Source organism: Anser brachyrhynchus (assembly GCF_964034855.1).
Source record: "Anser brachyrhynchus genome assembly, chromosome: 3".
NCBI classification, from domain to species: Eukaryota; Metazoa; Chordata; class Aves; order Anseriformes; family Anatidae; genus Anser; species Anser brachyrhynchus.
Window position 1 is genome coordinate 6,991,461 of NC_137696.1, and position 25,155 is coordinate 7,016,615.

General features: G+C 39.5%; 1 protein-coding gene across 20 annotated transcripts in view; it reads right to left on the minus strand.

Moving 5' to 3' along the window:
- LOC308193339 (uncharacterized protein) overlaps window positions 1-25,155 on the minus strand; it is an 84,471-nt gene that overhangs the window by 1,567 nt on the left and 57,749 nt on the right. For 8 of the 20 annotated variants that reach the window (XM_080587935.1, XM_080587936.1, XM_080587940.1 and 5 more), the window contains 6 exons: window positions 23,228-23,398; window positions 16,973-17,077; window positions 15,624-15,670; window positions 13,811-14,125; window positions 7,864-7,939; window positions 4,118-4,247 (listed from right to left, as the gene is read on the minus strand). In XM_080587935.1, coding sequence (XP_080444061.1) covers window positions 4,118-4,247; window positions 7,864-7,939; window positions 13,811-13,876 — 272 coding nt within the window. In that variant the 5' untranslated portion in view covers window positions 13,877-14,125; window positions 15,624-15,670; window positions 16,973-17,077; window positions 23,228-23,398. Of the gene's footprint in view, window positions 1-473; window positions 4,248-5,588; window positions 5,785-7,863; window positions 7,940-10,337; window positions 11,270-13,810; window positions 14,126-15,418; window positions 15,539-15,623; window positions 15,671-16,150; window positions 16,299-16,968; window positions 17,078-23,227; window positions 23,399-25,155 lie in introns of those variants that run through there. The other 12 variants (XR_013949547.1, XR_013949548.1, XR_013949552.1 and 9 more) reach the window with 10 other exon arrangements.

Here is a 25,155-nt window from a genome sequence, read left to right on the forward strand (position 1 = left end):
GTTTTTGTTTATTTTTGTTTTGAAAGAAGGCAGACAAGCTTCAGAGTGTTTTCTCATATAGAGGTTATTTGAAGAATTTTCAAATCAGTTTATAAAATCTGATAACACTTAAGTGAGTGTTCTAGAATAACATAAATATGTAATTGTTGAGCCACTACGACAGAGCATAAGAAATGTCACTGAAAACCTCATTTGAACTAGGAGGTAGCAAAAACAATCTTCAGAAGAACAGATTTAATGAACACATGGATAAACGTGATATAACAAGGAAGAGTTAAGCACAGCTTTTGGAGAATATACCTCAATTTTTCCAGCATGTCCAAAAGAGTCAAGCAGAACCATATGGACTAAGGGAATCCAGTTGATATGGTTTAACTAATTGACAATGTGCCATTAAAAAATCCCAAGTAAGCCAGCTGTACTGTACAAGAAGAAAGGTCCTCATGAATTAATAATCAATTAAACCATCAGGGAAGAAAAGGTCAATTTTAACAGTGTAAGTGCAGTTATCAGCGGACATTCAATGAGATTCAAATTGTTCAACATACTCAGAAGTATCTGTAGTACTGAGGCCACGGAGTTATTCAATGCTATGAATAAATTCACCTGACTGCAAAGAACATGCAGAATGATCTTACAAAGTGGAATGACAGAAGAGCAGGTATAGTTCAATTTTAGCAATTGCAAATAAATGCATGTGAGGGTAAAAAATATTCCAAGATTATACAATACCATATACTGAAAAAAATAAATTCCAGCATGAATATTGCACTTATTCTTCCCATCTTAAAAAGGATTGATTGATTTATTATAGAACTGGAAGAAGTCAACAAGAATGATCCAAGATAAGGTATGGTTTTCATTTGACAATAACATATATGGGATCCTTTAATTTGGAAAAAGGTATTAAACTCCGAGATATTAGGGCAACCACTTTGAGAAGCACAGATGTTGAAAAGGGAAGAATCGTGAAATCTAATTTAAAAAAAAAAACTGTTCAGTAGTAGCATTACAAGCAAAAAAAAAAGCACTGTATGGATAAATAACTCTCTAAAAATATATGGGGATAAGTATGTACTCCAATAAGGAATTAGAAAGGAATGAAATAGCAATGAAAAGTCACATGAAAGAAGAAAATGTAGAGAGACAGGTTAGGATGAATTAAATCTCATGAAGCAAGTACAGCAACAAAAGTTTCAGATATATGACTAAACAATAAAAAGAGGTGTGGATACCATACTGTCATGAGATGAACAGTATGCTGGCCTAAAAACTAAGTCTTCCCTCCCCAGCACAGTCAGGAGGATGATTTAAAACATAGATAAGGCAAGAGAAAGCTAAAAGGATAATGATACTGAAATTAATGTGACTATATTTAATGAAAAAATACAGTAAACTCAACACAAAAATTCAAATCCAGATGAGAGGTTTTGGTAAATTACCAAGATGTTGTGTAGTACAATAAGAAAGGAGAATAAAATATGTACTACTTTCTGTCAGAACTCAAATCTATTTGATGCAATTAACATGGAGAAAAATAATTCATTTGAATCATTAAGGATGATATAATAGAAATATTTTAAGGTAAGAAGCTCATTAAAGGACAGATTATGAGTTATGCTTTTAGAGAAAATATCAGGAGAGAGACAAACAGAAGTTTCTCACAGATTATTGAATATTCCGACTTTAGTATTTTAATTAATGTCCAAGGCACAGAAGTAGAAACATGTTTAAAAAATTTGCAAAGAAAATGAGGAAGCTGTATCTAAAAAGGATTAAAAATATCACATGGGAAGAAGAGGATAACTTTTTAGACTGTACTCTTAAATAAGTATTTCAAAGTGCAGGAATAACACTTCTGTAATGGGAATTTGTCACCTAAAGCTATAAGGAGAAAGACCCAGATGATTTGTTGGGCAACAGTTGGTAATTGACCACAAATTCTTATCATAAAAAGGAAATCTAAAAATCTAAGGATGTGTCAGGCAAAAAATTTCCAGCAGGTTTGGAAGAACAGTACATGTAAGTCTGCAAACACATCCGTTCTGGGTTTCAAAGTAATTCTCACAATACTGAATATAAGCTGGAGCCTTTTTTTTGGGAATTCCATACTAAGCTTCCCCCCTTGCATCTGCTCACATCTGCCACAGGAAGCACAACACTCAGCTGGAATCCAACAAGGATATAGGAGCAAGAAAAGATGCCACTGTGGACTATTAGACAATACTTTGTGCTTTCAACAGAAAACAGCCCCTCTTTTCAGGAGGGTGTTTGTGTCTTTCAGTTTCTGTCTTCCAAATTTCCCCTGCATTTCTCAAGCTTTCTTTGTATATATGGTACTGCTTCCTCTAGAAACCATCTTCTTGAATACATAATTACCAAAACATCAAGCAGGAGGTTACATTCTCTTTTCCTTTAAGGAAAAATGATTACATCATTACCTTCCTGAATTAAATATCTGAATTAAACACAAGGTTACACCTGCTCCAAACAGATTAACAAAAGAATTATGGTTTTTTTTTTAAGAAAACTTTTAAAGTCATCACTAATTTGAAGTGATTTAACTGGCACATTTAGAGTCCTCGCACTTTCAGAATGGCAGAAAGCAAAATATTTGCCTCAGTATAGCAGATATAGGTACTCCAAAAATCAAACTATGCATTAAAATTATTTCTGAAAGTATGTCTATAGATTTGCCCATAAATTTGAGTCAAACAAGTTTTGTATGCTAAATACATTTGTCCAGAAAGACCAACTAGTCCATGATTACAAGAGATGGCAGATGCATGCTTACTAACTTAAAACATGCAGATAAAATTAGAAATGGTTTGAGGTCTGTTCTCCTCATTCTTCAGTGAAATTTCAGTTTTACATCTCTGGTTGTATAATATTTTGCTAATTACTTGGCTTTGGGAAAAAAGAAAAAAAAAAAGCTCTTGCATATGCCAGCAAAACTCAAAATTGCTTCTTTCTTCAACAGGAATTCGAGGTATTTCAGAAATGCCAGTTCAAAACTAAGGCTTACAATAGTATCAGAAAAATTCCCCTCCCTACTTGTATACTAAAAAGACCATCAGTCAAATGTAGAAGCATAAAAATCAGGGATCATGTGAGGTGAACTGCACAGATACAAAGAAAGTTGTGGGACCTGATGGACTGCTTTAGATATTAGTTTTGTATTACAGAGTAACAGCATTAAGAGGCTTCCAGCGTGCTAAGTGTGCACAAACTCAGAAATAAATCTCCAATCCAGTCTTACAGGGCATCACCACGTACTTCAGAGGAAGCGCATCATGTTTACTGACAACGTTAATCCTTTCATGGGCAGCTGAACTCCCAGAAAGGGCAGCTTTCTGCCCGTCTTTTCCTCCTTGTTTTGCAGACCCTTCCAGGTCAAATTAAGTCATTAAAATAACCCAGCCAAAAGGAGTGGTTGAGGTTAAAGGATAAGACGAACAAACAGGACTTCTCCCTTTTAGCAGTAGCTAGTTATGATAATCAGTGTCTCGCGGTGCTGCGTCCAAGGATTAGACACAGGAAAATCCCCCATGTGCTTAAGTGGCTGTAGTACAGGAAGGACAGATGTTTACAGACAAGAAGCAGTTTTCTTTTCTGACAATTAAGACTGTGAACAAGACTGTGTTTAATTGTGTGAACACAGAAGGTACCATGGAAGCCAGCTGACAACAAGACTAAAACCAAATGTATATGCCTTTGCACGGCTCCAAACTTGCTACTAATAGTTAGGGCTTACTAACAAGCCGATTACTAACAATAGTTACTAGGCAGGTTAGTAATAAGAAGGTTAGTAAGAGTAAGCAGGTTACTGATTAACAATACGTAACCATACTGCAACACAGGTAGGAAATTCCAGTTTCCAGCATACTGAGCTGTTACAAACCCTGCCGTTATCGCATTATTCAGCTCATTGCTCTGTTTTCAAACACATCCCTCCATACTCTCAGATGTACATGGTTCTCATGAAGGGCTTCTGTTAACTTGCTATGCTTTTAATGCACGTTTCGTGCCACTGAACAATTTCTAGAATGGATATAAAGATACACCATTTCCTTTTGTAGTAAGTAGGAAAAGCAAACAAACTAAAATCAGTTCTTACAGTTCTTGCTGCATTTCCTTCTTTCTGAATAAGTTCTGCTCTGTGGAGCTCAGTCCAGTAACACCTTTATATCTGAAGGCACTGGAACTTCTGAGAGCATCATCACAGCTGGTAAAGCAACGAGCAATACCTAAAAAGACAAAGACATTCACAAATTATTTCTTGGCCTCAGTTTAATTAGTTCATTCATTTTTATTCCAAAGGCATTTACAGCAATATAGTAGCAGAGGACAAGCCAACGATCAATGAGTTGATCTGATTTTCTGGTTTACCAAAACCGAAACTTAAAAATTGTAAAGTCCATAAACATCCTTTACTACATTATACTTTTCCAGTGCTTGTGGTAAGCAACCATAATGCGCGGCCTAGCAATCAATCATAAAGTTTCAATAGAAAACTAATATTTACTCGTGACAGGAAATACACTGCAATTATTCATTTTTTTTCAGAAATCCTTCAGACAGCAAAAGCCTGTTTCTTTAAAGCTAGAATTAACAAATGTACTTACTAATCAGCTCCAGAAGGAACAGAGAACACATTTTCAAATTCTGGAACCTGCGGTCTCAAATTCCTAACATAAACTCTTAATACGAACTCTACCATGCTCAGTCGAAATAAGAATAAAAGATGAAGCGTCAGAATATCTTTACTTACTCTATTGCCTGAAAGTCTAGAAAATGTGTATCTGCCTTCAAGAAATACTAAAATTATGAAGAAATACCTATCAATTAGTTCATAAAGTTGATACTTCAGAACTGTGAGAGTTCCTGAGGCAGTTGGATCAGAAACATGTGAATATAAGACAGCCAAGATATTTAGCAATTAATCACTTAAGCAATAAGTTTGTAGAGTTACCCACTTTGAAGGTTAGCACACTCTCCATGTAAAACTCTCCATTTCATTTCTTCAGTGAGAACTTCCCATTTCCCTTGTTGACCAGATTCATAGTTTATTCCTGGCTGAAACCTTCCTTCCCCTCATATTCTGTTAATGCTGATTTCATTCAGTCCTAGCAAGCTGAGGCTGAGTTTAAGTCTCCTTGGGTAGCTGTCTGGGTACCTGTTTGCCTGCTCCAGCTTGTTTCTTCCCCTGAGAACATGCTCCTTCTTCATAGCACACAAGCTCCCCTGTTCACACAGCCTCCTTCCCACTGAAAGGCAGCTCAGTGCTGCACAGAAATAGCCTTCAGCTCCAAACCAGCCATGCAACTTCACTCCTGGGGTTGAGAGGCTTCTGAGGGGGGTATCTGGACTTTTCAAATTGATGAAAATAGCTAGAGTTATTACTGACACCCATTCCTCACTAACTGCATGCACAAAACAATGAACACTTCAAAACAAGAAACCAAGTTGGACTGTTCCTTTCAGAAGCCAAAAATCACTAACCACATTTCAAGTCTGTGGAAGAATGAACCTATTCAGTGTTTGTATGTGTTTCTGAACACAGGCAATATTGCCTCTACATTACATACCTGACCCAATAGCCATTGGGCTGCGCTGGGGAAGTGCTAACATCCCTGCATTTCCACGAACAGCTGAGGCCAAGATATGTGAGGGAGATTCTTTCTCAAAGACCTTCTGTCACCCTAACGCCCAGCCAATAAGACTCTAAAAGACAGGCCAGACTCCACTTTAGGCCACATGATTGAGCTCAGTGCTGTCGTTTACCTGTGAAATACACTTGATTTAATAATAAGATAAAAGAAAATTCACTCTGGAAGACATTTCTAAGAAATGAATCCCTGCATAACTCCTCTCTCCAGGGGAGCTGCCACATCCTAAAGGACCTTCCATCCCCTGCTATTGCTGCCAGCCAGCTGAAGGGGCAGGAAATCCCAGTGGGGAATGCCCGGGTACATGGGGGGGGCCTTCCAGCATGCAGTCTTCCAGAGGACTTTCTGCACTATTCTCATGCAAGACCTGTGTACTGACACAGAAGACTCCTAAAATTCTGGCAAAAATCTTTGAATCCGTCAGGCAGAAGAAATTCTGGAAGGGCTAAGTATTAGGATAAATTAGCAAAGGCTGTCTTCATGGCAATTAACCTGTAGATGAGATTCCTTATGGTTTCTCAAAAGGGAGCTCAAAACAATATAAAGAAACTGCACAGCAAAATTTGTAAATCACCTTGCAGCTACCAAGTAGTTTCCACAATGTGATAACTTTAAGAGGAAAAAAAGAACTAGTAGTTTTCTCAAAACCTCAATAAAACACTATATATAAACAACAGCACAAAGATGCTGAAGTACACAGTTCTTCTATGAAGTTCTGTGAAGTTCACAGTGCTGTCCTGGTTTCAGTTAGGACAGAGTTAATTTTCCTCCTAGTAGCTGGTAGGGTGCTGTGTTTTGGATTAGGATGAGAAGAGCGCTGATAACATGCTGATGTTTTAATTGTTGCAGAGCAGTGCTTACACCAAACCAAGGACTTTTCGGCTTCTCACTCTGTCCTGCCAGCGAGCAGGCTGGGGGTGCAGCAGGTGCTGGGAGGGGACAGACCCAGGACAGCTGACCCAAACTGGCCAAAGGGGTATTCCATACCATCTGACGTCATGCTAAACAATATATAGGGGTGGCTGGCCGGGGTGGGGGGGCCGGCTGCTCGGGAATAGGCTGGGCTTCGGTCAGCGGGTGGTGAGCAATTGCATTGTGCATCACTTGTTTCGTACACATTATTATTAGTAATACTATTATGATTATTATTATTATTTTCCTGTCTTAATAAACTGTCTTTATCTCAACTCACAGGCTTCACTTTCCCGTTTCTCTCCCCCATCCCAGAGAGGGAGGGGGGAGGGTGAGCGAACGGCTGTGTGGTGTTTAGCTAACCGCACAGTACCATAACAATCTTAAACCAGGGCCCGGAAAGGATAAACAGCGCGACAGGGAGCACATACAGAAAGTAATGTGTTATAAAACTCAATTTGGAACACAGGCACAGCAGACTTGAGATTAAGGCAATCAACATTGTGACTAGCAACTATTAAGCAGGTCCAATACTTATACCAATTTTAGTTTAACACACTCTGGTCAAATCTGTTGTTATCTCAACCCTTTGTGCCCCACGTTGGGCACCAAAAGGACTGCTGTGGTTTAACCTGGCCGGCAGCTAAACACCACACAGCCATTCGCTCACCCTCCCCCCTCCCTCTCTGGATGGGGGAGAGAAACGGGAAGTGAAGCCTGTGAGCTTCATAATAATATGAAGCTAATGGAGCTAATATGGAGCTAATAATAATAATCATAATCATAATCATAATCATAATAGTATTACTAATAATAATGTGTACGAAACAAGTGATGCACAATGCAATTGCTCACCACCCGCTGACCAATGCCCAGCCTATCCCCGAGCAGCCGGCCCCCCACCCCGGCCAGCCACCCCTATACCCCTATATATTGTTTAGCATGACGTCAGATGGTATGGAATACCCCTTTGGCCAGTTTGGGTCAGCTGTCCTGGGTCTGTCCCCTCCCAGCTCCTGCTGCACCCCTAGCCTGCTCGCTGGCAGGACAGAGTGAGAAGCCGAAAAGTCCTTGGCTTGGTGTAAGCACTGCTCTGCAACAATTAAAACATCAGCATGTTATCAGCGCTCTTCTCATCCTAATCCAAAACATAGCACCCTACCAGCTACTAGGAGGGAAAATTAACTCTGTCCTAACTGAAACCAGGACAGTGTTTCATGGGATTCTCAGAAAAACAAATTAACTTCCTTTTCATTTTTTGTTGTATTCCAACTTAACTCACCACCACAAGAGTCATTTTCATACATTACCCATTCAGCACAGGCCCTCAGGTCTGCTATTTCCTTCAAGCAAGCATCCTGTAAAACAACAGAAGTGATCATAACTTGATAAATTATTTGTTGTTTGTATCCACAAACATGTAAATATGCACAATTCACTTTCCATAAATGAGAACAAAGGTCTGAGGCGGCATGACATGCTTGCTAAAGTACTTGTGCAAACGTTTTTTCTTAACCAAACTCTGGTTTCACAGAACAGTTTGAGATGAATGAAGAGTTTGCTTCAAGCAAAAAGCAGTCTTTTTTCCTCAGCCATAATACAGGAGCACATTCCAAATATTTTTCTTACTTTGCTAACTGCACAAAAATCATTTGTCAATTATATTGAGGGATTCTCTCTCTTTTCCCCACAGACTTCTGACATAAGCCATGCAAAGGTTATTGGTTTTGTGGAGTTTTTTTGTTTGATTTTCCTTTTTTTTCCCTCTTTTTTAAGCACAAACTGTCAAAAGAAACTGAAGAGACGATATTTATGTTTCTGCAACATCCACAGTATGTCATCTCATCAACAGGAGGACGAACGGTGATCTCCTCACGTAGTCCTAGCACAAAGCCATGGTGATTTTTTGAGATGTGCGAATGCAGTCCAGACTCCCTCTAGCACTGATTAAATCCCTTTGAAATTTAGAGAAAAGGAACAACAATCAGCCCCCCCCCCCCAAAAAAAAAAAAATATATATATATATATACCCCTGCCCCCCAAAAAACATGTGAGGAAGAAGATTTTTTATTTTTCTCCCACTCCTGAAAACAGTTTCTCTTTTTCAAATTTCTGCAGGTTTTCACTGTTTAGTTTCCTGCTTTGTTCTGTCACCAGACTCTGCTTGTGCCAGTGCAAGGGAGAAATGAGAATAAAGGAAAAAAAGACAAAAAGAACCTCTTTCAGCAGCAGTACTGCCTCAAAACATATGTGAAAGGCAGCCTCCCTGAAGACTGGAGGATTCTGTGTAGTCCGTTTGGGTCCACTGGCTTTACAGGAGAGCAGAGCTGGCTGAAACTGAAACCCAGCCGACCAGTCACCATCAAAAAAAAAAAAAAAAAGCATTGCCAGTGGCAGATTTTCTTTCATGTCTTTCAGTAATCAAAATCAAGATCCCCCCATTTCTGGAGCAAATGCAATTTTCAAAAAGAAGGTATCCCTTTTTAAAAAAAAAAAAACATCCTATCCTAATAGAAACACAGGTTATGTTCCAAAGGATACAGTCATTTTCTATATTGGAACTATGTTGGAGTCTTTCAGGGGTTTTTTTTTGTTTTGTTTTTTTTTAGAACTTCCTGTAGCACAAGCTTTTTGGACTCAGTATCCGAGACATTTCACTGCAGACATTCCTACTTACCTCCCAGCCACACAAAGAACAATTCTAACAAGAGGTATTGTACTACGTGCTATAAACATTGGTAGAATAAAATAGAAAGATTAAGGAAAAAAATAATTAAAAATAGGACTCTTTGCAAAGGAAATAACATGATTTTTACCCCAGCCTCTATGTCATTGTTAAAACAATGGTTCATTTTAGGCCATATCTCGTTGCACTTCGACTCAGGAAACCCAAGGACAAATGTACTACAGCAGCTTGTGCTTTGTTTTCACTGTGTGTCTGGGACAACACCACAGATTTCAAGGGACTTAAAAAGAGATTAATTGGGGGAATTTGTTTTCTTAGAGCAAAGTTCTGACAACACCCGCAGCACTGGAGATTATGAAAGTGAAGGTCACTTGGTTGGAGCATTTCAGCTCTCCAAGTCCTCCACTGCACAATCGTTCAGTGAATAACTGCTGATGAGGCCCTGATCCCAGCCTGATGAAAGAGGGATAATGTGGCAGAAAAGCACTCAGCTCCTCGTTTCCAAGCTATCTTATTCCCAGCAAGAAGCCTACCTTTGACTTTACATGAACTGCAAGAATTCAGTTCTCAGGATTTCACTTGCTAGAGGAAAAAAAAAAATGGTCCCACTCCCTTTAATCACAGAGCAGTGTTGTGACCTGCACGCTCACAGCCCCGGAGAGCAGTGAAGTGTTAGGATATCTTAACCACTTCCTCCAGTGTTTTGCCAGGAAGAATAATACATCTTCATTACCAACACCACAGTATTTCTCTTAATGCTGTAACAAATACAAAATTCATACAGAATTTGTTTACTTTTTTCATAAAGTGAACTCCAAAAGATCACATCAGTTATTTTGCCAATATCAATGGACATTAAGGAAAACTCTGTCCCCCAACAACTTTAAGGGTGCCACATCTGTCCCTTCGTCCTTTTTCATCTTCCCCAACACATAAAACAAGCAAAAAGCCACCTTCCCTGTATATATTTCAAGGTTAAATTCCTTCAGAGCAAGCATAAGAACTGGGAAGAAAACTGCTGTACACTGGCATGCGTGCATCAACACAATCACGTTTCCTCTGATAAGCACCTTTTCATTATCCAGAATCAGTTTTTTTCCTTTTCCCCTTTGTTTTTTGTCCTTTTGAGCTTTGACTTTTTAACTCCTCCATTTGAAGAAACAGCTTGCTGTGCTTCATGTTGGTCCTCTGGGTTCGCATCTCCTTTCCATCCTGAGCTCCTTCCAGACAGGCTCGAGTCCTCCATTTTGATTAATGAGCTGACCTTGGTAGGGAGAAAAGACCTCACGAGCTCCATGTTCGCTCTGAACTAAAGCTTAAATGTTCTCTGCTCAGCCTTAAGAGTCTGAGCACATGCTGGAAAATTGAGATGGAAGGCCTAGTCCCAGTAAGAGAAGTGGGTGCTTTGCCACTGACTGAAACAGGGAGCAGGATTTCACCCGCGTCTCCCTCTGGAGTCATTTTGAACACTGAAAAACAACTTTATAGCTGGGCATTTTCCACGAGGAAGATACTGGAATCCTTGCCAGCTGGAGAAATTGGCTATGCTAAAGCTGTGCATTATCTTGTCAGCGAGAAGAACTCTCCTTTAGCAAGTCCATTAATACTAATGAAATCCTGTCTTTTGTCTTCCTATTCCTTGTCCAAATCTAATTACATTCTGAAGAAAGAAGTTGTTGGCAAACGCAGTATGCATCATGCCATAAGGCTGAGTGATTCCCCTTTTCCAGCTGTGCAGCATACAGAAGAGACCTGTCTTTCTCCCAATACACAGGAGAGTCGTGTCCAGGGTTCTCTACATCTCTCACTTGCAGGCCACTGGAGACTGTACTTTACAAAGTCTTGCTGTCTCTCCATTAGGATTTCTTCCCAACTTCCCTATTCGCCGGGGCTGTAGGGGAATACTCTGGCCATGAGGTATACTCATTTCCTGTATCTGAACACTACAATGCTACATCTTCCTGCTGCGAAGACTTAGAAGTATCTTCAAACCTCAAAATTCCTTGAAAATATAAAATTGTAAGCCTATATTAAACAAACAAACAAACAAACACAAGACTGACATCCCAGTCAATCAAACCGTTCTCCTCAGGAGCAGCAGCAACATAAAGACTGGAGTTGATCTGCACTTGCATTCCTCCTGGCTGCTGAGAGGCATTATCAGTTCTGGCAAATGCTTCATTGACAAGAAGGGCATTGCCTTCATCCTCGTGTGTGGGTCACCGCAAAGACATAAAACTCATCAGCTTTTGAACAAATGAAATTTGTGGTTGGAGACAAAAATAACACTGGTGAACATCCAAGACAGACTGCCTTTATTCTCACAATATATTTGGCCCACAGAAAAAACAGAGCAGAGTGGTGTGCTACTGAAATGAACCGGTATCAGGGGACTCTTAGGATGATGAAACTAACTTTGTTTCAAAGTGCCCATGTGCAGTTGCTGTATGCTGACAGCACTGTGAACAAAACAGTTTTCTTAATCCGCTGTACCAAAGATGTGCATGAGTTATGTCAGAGTCACCTTATGAGGAGGTGCAGGATAGTAGATGCATTAGCACAGGAAGCAATCAGTCCAGTCAATAAGGGAACTGATACCTGTCTACAGTTAGAAAATGACTTTTACAGAACAAGCAGTTCTGGCTCATTGAGAAATAAGAGAGTTTTATTGAGTTTCTAAATACACAGGTACATGTATAATTAATATTGTCTAACTGCCAGACATTAAGAGTGTTTTAGGATTTTAAACATTCTCCTTTTCTATTGTTCTTTCCTTCTCAAGACTGCATCTAATAGCTATGTGGAAAAGAAGAGACAAGTGTAAGTGTTCTGAATTTCCTGTATAGTAATAGGGCCTGGCACGCAAAGCCTAAAGGAATGAGTAGAGGGACTACTCACAGGGTCTACTACACAGAAAAAAAATATTCAGTCTTCTTTCTGACCCACTGCTGGATTGTAGGACAGTGGCTTTCTGGCTTCTCCATTCATAAAGTACAATAATATTCATCTACATGCCTAGTACTAAATGAGATTACTGGGCAGAAGGATGTTGCAGCAAATGCAGCAGTACTAACTAGGGCATTTGGAGGGGGAGAAAGAGGGTGATATTAATCATCTCCCAGAAATCCAGCTTCTGTCCGAGACAAGCAGTGAGGCAAGAAGGCACACAGCATGAGCACGCCAGCCTGTTTTGTTTCATGGGCAGCGACAGCAGCCTCGCTGGGCTGGAAGGCTGCCCTCAGAGCTCGCGGAGCCTTCACAAGACAGGCCTGGAAAGCACTGGCAGCACAGGCTCTGACGCCAGCCTGCTGCACGTCTGCAGGCCACCTGCTGAACAATGGCCACCAGGTATCCTTCAGGAGAACTAAATTGACCTTCAAGATTTCGAAGCATATGAAAGAGGCAAAAAAAAAAATTAAAAACATGGAAAAAATAAATCAAAGGGTACTTCTACATCAGCATCTCGGTTTGGGTGTGGAGAAGTACCTACTACAAATCTTCCAACTGTCCCTGTGTCCTGCACTGTGCTTCACATCACCAAGCAACCTTGAAACATGCAAAATGGATTCCTTTAGGATCAAATCAATTGAAAGATGCATCCCGGCCACCAGTGGGAGCTAGTCCAAAGTAAAACCCTTGAAACACACACAAACGGGTTGTTGCACTGAGCGTTCACCTCTTCCAGTACACCACACCTGCTAATGGAGATGCTGGTAAAGCCTCCAAGCGTGATGGAGCAAAGATGCTGTGGAGGGTATCCAGCAGGTGGCAATCTCCTGATAGATGTGACAGCAAAGTACAAGTAGGTCCCACTTCTCACAGAGGGCTCAGGGACGAGAAGGTGAAAACAGAGGAAAGCAGTGCAAAAAAAAAACTGCTTGATCTTTACCTTATCTATTTATTCTTCTCCTTTTTTGAGAAGTTCAAAACAAGGCAGGCACTAAACAGGCAGGAAGACTGGCTTAGCTTAATGGATAAAATATTTTCCTAACAGTGTAAAAGGCCACAATTGTACCAAGAAGGAACATCTACTTTGCACTTCACATACTCCTTGAAAAATATTTTCTTAAGATGGTTTTCTCTTAGAACATAAGAAAAACTTGGTGGTATTACTCCAGGTAGCCAGTTTGCCCAGCAGACCAAACACAAACAACAAACTATGAGTCATTTCTTACCACTAAGGTCCATCAAGAAGTGAAAACATTGACAAACAGCTGTTTAATTCTATGAGTACACATTAAAAAATAGTAATACCCAGCAGACATAATCCTTATATATCAATACCACAGGTTCCTTTCTCTTCACCTTGTCTCAAAAATAACTAAAACAGCTGCAGTTGTGATAGACCACAGCCAGATATGACTACCATATAGAAGGAACGTTTCTATATAGAAGGGGTGAACTACTCCATAAGCAGCAGAATACAGCCATTTCTGTGTATAATTCTCTGTCATGAAATACATTTCAGTGTACACTGACAAAGAACAAAGGAAATTAAAAAGAAAAGGCACAACCCCATACAGCTGAAAGGCAGAAGACTCACCTTAAGAAAGCAGACCTCTCCATTCTCTTGTCCAAGAGGTAGCTTATGTTCTTTGCGTTCTTTCATTTCAGCTTCCAGTTCCACTATCCTTTTCTCCAAAGCCTCCTCATCTCTTGTGGACTGCAAAATTAATGTGTCATACTTCTTCTGGATCCTCCTTTCCTTTCTGCAATTGGGACAGTCCGAATCCTGGAGCACTTCAGCTGCAGGTCTTCTGAAGGGGATCTTTGAAGTGGGCAACTCTAATTGGATTTGTTTTCCAGTTTATTCTCGCTAGTACGATTGAAAGGCACATTCAAACTGCTCGAGTGAGACCTGAGAAACAGAGCGTGATCGGTCACTACTTTACCTCTATCTACTGCAGCAATGGATTGGACGAGTCCTGATATTTTCTCCGGTGGCTTCCCCGCTCAAGGCAGGTGGAATTTCTGTCCCTGTATATTTCTGGAAACATCTAAGATTGACACATGGTCTTTACAGTTTTATTTGCAGCTCTTGTGAGGGGACTGAGGCAGAAGTGAATAGGAGGAAAGGAAGTCTGCAGCTGTGGGACCCATTTGTAATTGTATTGCTTTCTCAGAAAAGAATCATTCAAATCAATGGTGGTATATCTAAAGAAACAAAGCTGCAGAGTTAAATAATAGCTGAATGTGTTTAACTGCCTTTGTAGCTCCAGTTTTAGACAACAAAAACAATTAAAACTTATAAATAGTGATTTATACAGGTATTCACCTAGGTAGTAAAGCTGTACCTCTAAAGAAGCGTGTACACAATAACAGAGAAAAACAATATTTTTCCGTTTACAGATAGGGAAACAGACATGGAAACTGCATGGCATTCACAAATCTATACACCAAATCTGTGGTTTGATCCGGAACATAAGTAGGCAGGGAAAGAGGGGCAAGTAGAAGGCTTGTAGTCTGCAATCACCTACATGCGTTTGAAAACTTCTCTCCAACCTTCCTTACCTTCTGCTAACATCTGTTCACCCAAGAAGAACTGTGCTTCCCAGGAATGGGTGTGGATGCAACTGTACTCATTTCATCATGCCCTTGACATGATCTCTGCACTGTAGCACTGTAAGCATCCTTTCTGAATTCTTGAGATACTACACTATAGTTTAACTGGGGGAAAAAAAAAAAAAAAAAAAAAGCCCACAAGAGGGGTGAATTCCCCCTCTAGGTAACCCAAATGTTTAAAATACCTCTATTATGACTGGACATTACATACAGCCACATAAGCACAAATGCCTATCTAATGCCCAAAGCATTAGAGAATGGGGCCAAAGGTCTCCTGAAACTGGTCTGTAAGAGAAAACAAAGTTCAAAGTACAGGCCTCCCTCCTTCCTTCTCCCTTCTCTTCTCCAGTCCCTCACCAATTGTTCTTGTTTTCAGAAAAATCAGCACCTTTCTACATCAACACATGACCGGTATAAAAGCAAAGGGGAAAAATAACTCTTATTTTTGAAGATTATGAGGGGAACATTAAGATTTTTACAACAGATTAAGAAGGCCCACAGAAGCGAAATATAAAATGTAGCACAAGCAGAATTAAGAAGTTGAATTTTTATACAGCATTGTTTTTGATGACTAACATCCTCACCTTACCTTAGTCTTACAAAGCTTCTATGAATCTCAGCTTGTACCAGCAGAAGTCAGCAACAGCATTTTAAATGAACAGAATCACATTCCTCAAATGTAGCACAAGAAGAACATCAGTGCCCATCTCTGCTTGTTATTATTCAGAAAAACAGAGTATTTACCAACCACAGTTTGATTACAATCAGTCTAATAGCAAAAACTCTGGTTTTACCTTTCTCTCATTTGGATTTTCAAGTAAATTTCTTTTTCCTGGGATTCCTATGATCAGAAAGTGCATAGTTTGCTTCAATTAAAACAAATAGTAGAAGATCAATAAAGATTTTCAGCAGAGTAATAATAATGAAATCCAATTCACCTCTCATGTTCCCTTAATGTATACTTTCTGCAGAGGTAATTTTCTATTGGTGAAGTCAGTAAAATACTTTGTAAATAACTTTCATTACAAATTAAAACAAACTCACGAAAGCAACCTCTCTAGAACTGGTCACACCATAAAGACCAAATGACACTATAAAAATATTACACATTAGACAGCAAGTTTTGTCCAGAAAGCTTCACATCTGCCACAAAACCATGATGCATTTAACCTAAATAAACACTGGACTACTGTTATTTCCACACATGCTGTTATGGGGTTATCAGAATCAAAGGAGTCACTAGAGTAATACCATAGTGTTGCATCAGTGCTTTGCAACACACCATGAATCATCATTGAAGGGTTTTAACCAACAGGAATACCTGATGTTACTTCCAGTTTCCATCCTCAGTCTAGTTGCATTTCTTGCAGCATACAGGAGGATAGCACATTATGCCTGGTTCTACACTGTGATTACAATAACCTTTCACTCCTCTCCATAGCTTTAAATGGCAAACCTATATGGCAAAGCTATAGAAAAAAAAGAAGGATGCAATGTGTTCTACCAGCACACTGTTATACCTTGCTAGTGGTTCTATCAATTTTTATGTCAACACAGAGCAAGTAGATGTATCATAAATATCAGACTCCTCTACAGTAGAGGATTTCTGAGTAATTATCACCCCTGGGAGTGAACATTGGTTCTACTTGTAACTTCCCATGGAACAAGGTAAGAATGGCTTCGATTTTTGCCATCTTTGCAGCTGTCCACACATAATACAAGGAAATACATGGCATCATGTGAAAGCTCCATCAGTTTTCTATCAATGCAGATGCTCTAAAGCTTTTGTTTTGCAGACCCAGAAGGAAACTACATCATGTGTTTTCATACTACCTACATATTTATAAGCGCAAGAAATGCATACCCAATTCACTTCTCACTTGTGATATTTCACAATTAGATATAGCACAATTAGACATAAAAACAGTAAGAGTCAGAGGAGGTAGGGAGGAGTCCTCATTTAAACCTATTCCTTTAGACCTACTCCTCTATAAGAAAATTAACAAAAAAAAAAAAGATTGTATAGAATTTAAGTGGCTTTTCCAGGTGAGTTCACCTATCTACCACATTTATATGGGTTTTCACAATCTACTGCACAAAACGTTGCCAGAAATATGAAAAAAACCATCTGTATTATACCTGCTAAGCACTATCTTGCATTGGGGATGTCTTCATAGTTTGATTTTCTGGTCCATCTCACTTTACAGACATAACTTCATACATGAAAGAAGTGACAACAAGCAGTTTCCTGAGGAGCCGAAAAAATAAAAAAAAATGCTTGTAAGTTTTGATTCTGACAAAGACTGTTCAACATTGCTTCAGAAATGCAGAACAAAAATGTGTGACAATTTTCACGTCCCTTCCAATGGTTTGTGTTATAGGGTCACCCATATTAAAAAAAAGCAATGACAGCAGTAATGCTTGCAAAAGAAGTGTTAGGATTAACACACAAGGGAAGCAGCCATTTTTTAGACCTGAAAATGCTGAAGCGGAGTAGTAAAAAATACCTTACTTTTCAAGTAAGCACTGTAGGAATAATATTAGCTAGCACAAGGAAAGGAGCACTTCAGCAGAGGAAAGAGAGTGTTTTGCACAGCCTTCAGCGGTTCATCATCCACGTTGTGCCTCCTTAAATAAGATAGCTCAAAAGGTCTTGTATTTCTGTGGGACTGCTCCTGCCAGCTGCCTGAGCAGCAGTGGGCTCCTGTTCACTTGTGTCCAGAAAAGGTGCCAAATGAACTGATGTTTCTGGAATCTTAACCCAAATTATCATTGCTGCATGGGAAAGGTTTGCATATGACAAAATTATCATGATTAATTGTATTTACACAACAGAAGAACCTCATGACCACTAAGCCTGAAGCCATGGTGGGAAGTGCATTAGTATAAAAATAGTTCCCAAGAGTTTTTAAGTAAGCAATTAAGACAGAAATGGCTACATTCTTATTACAAATAAGCCTTACAGGCAGAGTATAATGTATTTTAATAGACTTATCTATTATTCCAAACACCGTTTCTTTCCTTCTGATTCAGACAGGAAAAAATGTATAAATACTCCCTGCAGTATAACTAATTCCAGGAAAAAAGAAAAGGAATTAGGAACAGTACCTCTTAATCAACTTATACAACAACAATTATCATTATCATTATATCATATTTTTATATTATATCTTTTATTTCTAATATATCTATTATATTTTTATATTTTATATTATATCATTATATCATAACAATTATCATTATCATTAACAATTATTAATCAACAATTAATAGCATTTTATTAAAACTTCTGATATTAGGTAAATACCAAAATTCAGATTCAAAACATATCCGCAGGTCTCCTTATTGCAATATCGCTCTCAGTAGACAAATACACATTTTTAAGGCTTCTTTTAGGATATAAAAAAAAGGTCCTTTAGGTCAGCAGCATCTTATATCAAACTCTTCTAGGTACACTTCTATGCTTGTAAAACTGCATTAGTAAATTTCTGTCCAGTTGTCTGGCTTCAAAGACCTATGTACAATGTAGGTGTTTAAACGTAAAGTTACAGGAGTCTGAACAGACAAAATGCAGGATGCATCGCTTACAGTTCTACAGTCAAGAAGGAAATCAAAGCACCTAACGTTTACAAGACAGAATTTCTCCAATCAGAAGTAGCAAGCTTGGAATTTCCTTGAATGTAAACATCCAACCATCTCAAGCTTTTATCATCAAGAAGAGGATAAAAGTGTAGGAAAGTCTGAACAAATTGCCATGTTGAAAGCAATAAATATTAGGTATTCAGGAGGCAAAAAGATACACTGACCACTTACTTTTTAAAGTGATAATGAAGTGCAATAATAAAAGACTTTTCAATAGTAAAGTTGAATTAGATCTTACAAAGCACACTAAAAAAAAAGATAGAAACAAGTTCTCCACGCTTTTAATAAACCAACTCAGGGAAAGTAGAATTGAAACCAGGGGGTAATAAGGAAAGGTGGAGATCAAAGATAAACAATGAAAATAAAGATAAGATAAACAAGTTTCAAAATTAAGATATGACCTTGAAATAACACGACTTTCTTCATTAAAAATGGTGGCAAGTGGGACAAAGTTCAGAATGTTTCAGGAGAGTGAGAATACATGCAAAAATCACCACTTCCAGAGGAGGAGCAAAACCTAAAAATCTCAATGCTTTTAAATGAGAAGTGCTAAGCAATCTCCATCCCAGATTTCTAGGAAGAACTGCCTTTTGAAGTGGCAGATCCAGGAGTAAACACTGAAAATAATTGGTGGATAATATCATGCGATAAGATAACTGCAAAGATAGCTGCAAATAACACATCTGTATTTAAGAAGTGAAGGAAAACATGATTCGGACAACTGTGGATCTGTTAACCTAGTCCTAAAGACATACAGTTTAAAAATAAACACTTTTTTAAAACAAAGATAGGAAGGGGAAAAAAAAAAGGGAAAAATGAGATAAAATGTGACACGGATGTGTAAAAGACCCGTTCTCTGCTAACCAGACATTTGTCTTAGATTAGATCTACTTAGAGAGGGAGGAAAAAGAAAAAGGAAGGAGAGAGTGCTAATGGCACGAGTCTGGGAAGTCTCCAGAGCTAGAAGATGGCAGCTTGTATTCAAACTTCCAATTGCTTATTTCTTTTTTAGACCTGATCTTGAGTTGCCCTATATCACACAACAGCTTAAGAACAAGGTCAGGAATAAAACAAAAGAAAAAGCTTAACAGAACACTCTGTCCCTTACAAGTGAGATCAACTGGCAGATTTTTGACAGTATGCAGACACCTACCACACTCAAAACAAAAAGTCCAACTTTTTACAAAGCAGCTCTGGGGCCAATGCTCCCACTGGCTCTATGGAAGCAGACATTCACTAGGCCACCTACACGCCTTTTAGGTCACTAGCTAAATGTCTAGGATGTAGAAAGATTTCCTATATTTTTCATGCTTTGTATCTAAGCACATGGGAGCCTCAAGGCCAGTGTTCCTAGACACAACAAAAAGTCAGTAAAAATCCTGCCCCTAGAAGTGAAACAGAATCTGAGCAGTACTTCAGAAGTGTTGATTTCTTTTTCACATACAGTGTTAAATTACATAGTTAAACAACTCTGTTCAACAGCTGATATTCCTGATTTGAACAGCACCGCAGACAAAATAAGATTTCAGTATTAATAGCAATTAACGCTTTTCTGGAAGGATAAAGTGTTAAACACACAAACCATCCTAGCATTTTGAAGTGTCATGAGAAGAGATTACATCATTACTACAGACCATCTGCTAGGAAGAACACAGAGCAACAGATGATGAGCCAAAATCACTTCTGGCATTAAAGGATAGAGTTCCATTGACTTCAGGAAATTTATCCCAATGTTGCTGTATGCTACAGATTAATAAAACGACACACACTACAGACTAGCATAGGTGAAATACAGTTAAAATCACAAAGATTGATAAAGTGTACTCAGAGTCATTTATTCTTTTTACTACATAAAAAATTTGTTGATGCTAAAAATCAAGACTGTGACAACTACTCACATAGGTTAATACACTAAAAAGTAGGATATTTCTGTAAAGATAAGAAGGAACATATGGTCCTTGTTGTCAGCTAAGGGTCCCTTTGAAAACAATTTTCCTCAATCTGATTTGCTTTACAATTACACTAAATCCTACCATGATTGCTCTCATAGAGCACTTACAGAATTTGACATCCCTTGAAGATGTATTTTTCCTTCCCCTGGTTACCGCCTTTATTATTGATTTCCAGATAATCTCCACGGTTACTAGAAAAAGGTTTTGGCAAGTTTCCCCAGAGGCCTGCAGATGCCTATTACCCTTATTAATAGAGCATCCATTCACCCCCTCAGCTACCATCCTCAGTTACTGTTTGGCTACGCATACATTCTGCTCAGGGACCAGCAGGAGAACATTTAATATCCTCTCAATAACAAACAAGAAAGGCAGCAGCTGCTGGCCTCAGCAGAGGGTCTGCTCAGGGAACTTGTCTCGGAGAGAGGTCTGGCTGGACCCAGCTGTAGGACACTGAGCAATTCCCCCCCATGGCAAAATGGGCTGCGAGAAATTTGGCCCATTTTTTTCTCTCCCTCTTGGAAGGAGATTACTATTTGAAAAACCCTTTTAGCCAATGCAGAAGAGCTGCAATTAGAAGAGTACTTTTATTAATGTTTCTGACAGAGGGGGCATATCAGAGAATGGGTGTGTGTGCATGTTCTTTTGTTAGAGAAATAATGGGCTAAATATTTCATTAACAAATAGAAATCATGCCCCTAAAAATAGGGCTGCTAGCATGTAATATGCTTTCTGAAAACTACTTGATTGACTAAGCCGAGAAAAAAGCTGAAAGAAATCTTTTCAAGGTATTAAAATTCAAACCTAAAACCTAGCTAAGGCTGCCTGTATGGCATGGGACTCGGACGTGCCTGCTGGCTCCAGCCTCAGAGGCAACAGGAGGGGCTGCTTCCTACAGCGCTTGCTGCATGACTGTCACTGCCAACCTTTGTTAGCTGAACAGCCACTAAGGTTATGTTACTGGATTTTGGATAGTTTTGTTTGGTTTTAATTTAAAGAGAGAGAGAGGAAAAAAAAGCCATCAAGTGGGGACTCAAGTTCCCAGCTTCTCCAGTTACCTAACTGGGAGAGGATACCAACCTGGGCTTCAGGTTTTTTCTTTCTTCCTTTTTTTTTTCCTGAGAAGGAAGAGCTGGATTGCAGTCCCAAATTTTTTTCCAAGCGAATGCCAAATCTCATAAACCACAAAGCAAATACAAGGATGCCACGGCCTGCTAAACATAATTCAATGGTTTTCCCTTTTATTTTTGGGACTGACAGTCCTGTTCAGAAGCTAGGGCATTTACACTTCAAGCTGATGGCAGAGAGAGAAAGATTGAACAGGTAACAGAGCTCCTTTCAAGAAAGGAGATGTGGTTCACCTCCAAAACTGGGTAACAGGTTCCTTTAAAAGAAGCTGCTCTCTCTTTAATCTCCAATTGCTCCAGCTGCCATTCAGGAAAAGGGACAGACAGAAAGGATCAGGGTTAAAAGCTTCTGCCCTCCCTCCAGCCCAAGCAATCAGAGATGACAAACTCAAACGGTGGCCCCTAGCCAGCCCCTTAAAAAGCAACCAGAAGTGTTTAAGGAAGATCATTCTGCTGGGATCTGGCTGCTGCCCATCTCTCTCCAACAGCAGTCGCTGCAAGCCCAGGGCTGTGGAAACTGCTCCACGCTGCTGGGGAAAGGGAGGCTTGGGCTGTTCTCATACTGGGCAGATCGAACACTGTCAGTAAGTTTGCTGGCTCTGCTCTTGTCCCAGCTTGCTGAGATTCAGCAAGGCTGGTACAAAAACTAGACTTCGTAAAGGAAAATCATCCTTGCAACTGAGAGCTTTTGTTCTGACATGAGGAAAACTGCTAGTTTTCCACTAGCGTGACTATAGCCAAATGTGGGCTGGTACGTGTCCAATAATAAGTGATTGGAGCTGAGTGCAATGGCAAGTGGAAGCCCTTTAATTGGGGGCTAATAAAACTACTCGATTTGTGCCCATTGAACAGGTGTTAGAACTTCTGGGGGCTGATCAGATGCCCAACAAGTTTTCCCCATTTAGTGCCACAGTGGCCCATAGTGTAAGGCATTCCCATCACTTAATTGTTACCACCTCTGCCACAGTTACCTAGGGCCAGTAGATGAGAGTGGCCCAGGGCTGAACAGAAGCAGCTGAGCCAGCTGGCCGCTTTGAGAAGCTGTCACCAGGGTCTAAGCCCACTGCCAAGGCCAGTGTCATTCCTACTGCTGCTGCTCTGCAGATTCAACCAAAAAAAAAGAAAAAAAACAGAAAAACAAAACAGGAGTCCAGGAGATCAAGCAGGCTTCCTCTCCCACAAGTAAAAATCTTTGTCAAATGCTTAAAATATTTTGCATAATTTAGTATGTGATTTAAACAAACAAACAAAACAATCACTGGTGCATGGAGATGTTTTCTACTAAATCCAGTGGAGTTCTGTGCTCTACCCAAAATATAAACCTCTGGCACTCTGGAGACTGGAAACAGAAAGGCTGACAGCTTTAACTCTTGCAGTACAAGTGGTTTCACTGAAATATGATACCAAGGCGATAAGGCTGAAACCTGATCACAGTGACTTTCACAGATTAGAATGTGAATCCTGCTACTACCACATACTCAACTTCAAACACCAACAGTTAAAGTGACACTTCATTTCTACGGCATATCTGTTAAAAAAAAAAAAAAAAAAAAAGGCCTCATATGAGAAGAGCCTCTTGGTTTATTTATAGGCAAAACAGCTGTTTTCTGCATTCCAGGATCTAGGCTGAGGTCTGCTCCAAGTCCTGCGTGTACCGAGACCGCCTGGGTACAGAGTTACCTTGTGTGGAAGAGAAATGTGGAGCCCCTTTTGCAAGCAGTGAAAGGCGCCTTCTTCACTTCATGCTCACACCTCCAGCAATGTAGCTTTGTTCATGATTTTCTTTAACCACAAGAAAAGGGATACTTGTTTTGGTGGCAGTGGCAGACTAACCCAGGTCTGGAACTTGCCCTAGATCATTTTGGAAAATAAAGAGAGATATTTGTCACAGCTACTTTCCTATGTCCCTCCTGAAATGCTCATTAAACATAACAAGCAAAGGCAAATAATAGACTTCAGCCAAATTAGCCCATTCATCTAGGTAAGATGAAGATATGTTCTTCATCTATACACTGATACCTGTGTAAAATGATTCTGCTCTTGTCACTCGTGTACCTAGATGCTGTTAATTTCTACTACTCCTGCTTGGACACTTCACCTACTCTACTGCACAACTGTTGGGTGCAGCATATCCTGTGGTGCAGCTGCCACTCTGAAGTACCAAATACCATGTACCTTTGTTAATTAACATTGGGTACCTGAATGTGTTAAGACAAACAGGCAAAAACACGCATTACATATACAAATGCCTCCTTCGTGAAGATCCATAAACAATGAGGGCTGTCTTAAATTCTTTTTCACTTTATCTTTATTTGTTCTTAAGGAAGCAATAGTATTCATTGCAGCTAAAAGTTTCTTGTTCTGTCTAAACATTTCTCTTATAGGGATTCACACTCCTAAATCTTAGCATTAATCTACATTTCTTTCCCATTAATTTTGTTGTTGTTGTTGTTTTTTAAGTTAATATCCTTTTGGAGGAGTTTTGTATAATATAGATTTGTTATTGCTTCACTCTCTTTAAAAAAAGTTCAGGTTATGGAGCTGGTCCTTATTTTTTTTTTTTAAATAAATATAACTATATATTTTATATATGTAAGTTTGTGTCCTTTCTGCTATCATCAACTTTTCGCCACCCAGCAGCGGATATCTGCAATGTTGCAGCCGGTCTCATGTTGGAGGAGAAATTGCTGACATGTAAATTGCTTTGCCTTATAAGTGCACAAACTACATAGAGTAAAACATACATAAGCAATTCCTTCTTCCTGGGAATTTCAGTCTAATGTCTTTGCTGGGTTCTCAAAGGCCAAATGTGTATAAAAAAAAAAAAAAAAAAAGCCTCAAGGATCAAGACAGAGAATAAGTGAGAATAAGCCTTCTCACCAAAATGGAAGACTTACACATACTGCATAAAAGAACATGAAACACTGGTTGCTTGCTTCACAGTTTGGACTCTTAAACCAATCACATACAGCAAATTCTTCAATTAAATTAAATAAGCTCTGTAGTTTACAGGGCATGCTAAACCCTTACAAAGCAGCACAAACTGAATGCGCTCAGATATTAATGGATTTTAAACAATCGGTTTAATTAAACCATACAAATTTAAGCGTAGACAAGCCCTACTGTACTTACTGGAAATGTATTTTTAAAAGCACTAAGTTAGCTTTTTGCCCTGTCTCATTGCTCAAACACACTCATCCTGTTGCCCAGACAGCTTGCAGGCTTTGTGTTGAACCATAGAGCTACTGCAAAGTAGCTGTTGGAGGGGTTTGCAGTGGGCATTTCCCTGCAACATGAAGCATCTTCCTGCAAGTAGCCAGCACAGCCTCCACTGCTACTGACGGCCTTCCTGCTTTGGCAGCCAGCAGGTGCTCTCACTGCTGGCCGTGCAAAACCCGTGCTAAATTGAACCATGGACCGATGCAGTCCCCAGCTGGCTGTCGGACTGACAAGGCAGGCAAAGAACGGACAGGGAACTTCTCACAGCCCTACCGTTACCGTCTGAGTGTAACTCTGCTGAGCGTAACCCTGACAAAGTGTAGGATGTGGCCCAAAGGTTTGCAAACTCAGCCTAGCCACAGTGTGTTCAAATGGGAGCTCTGTGTATC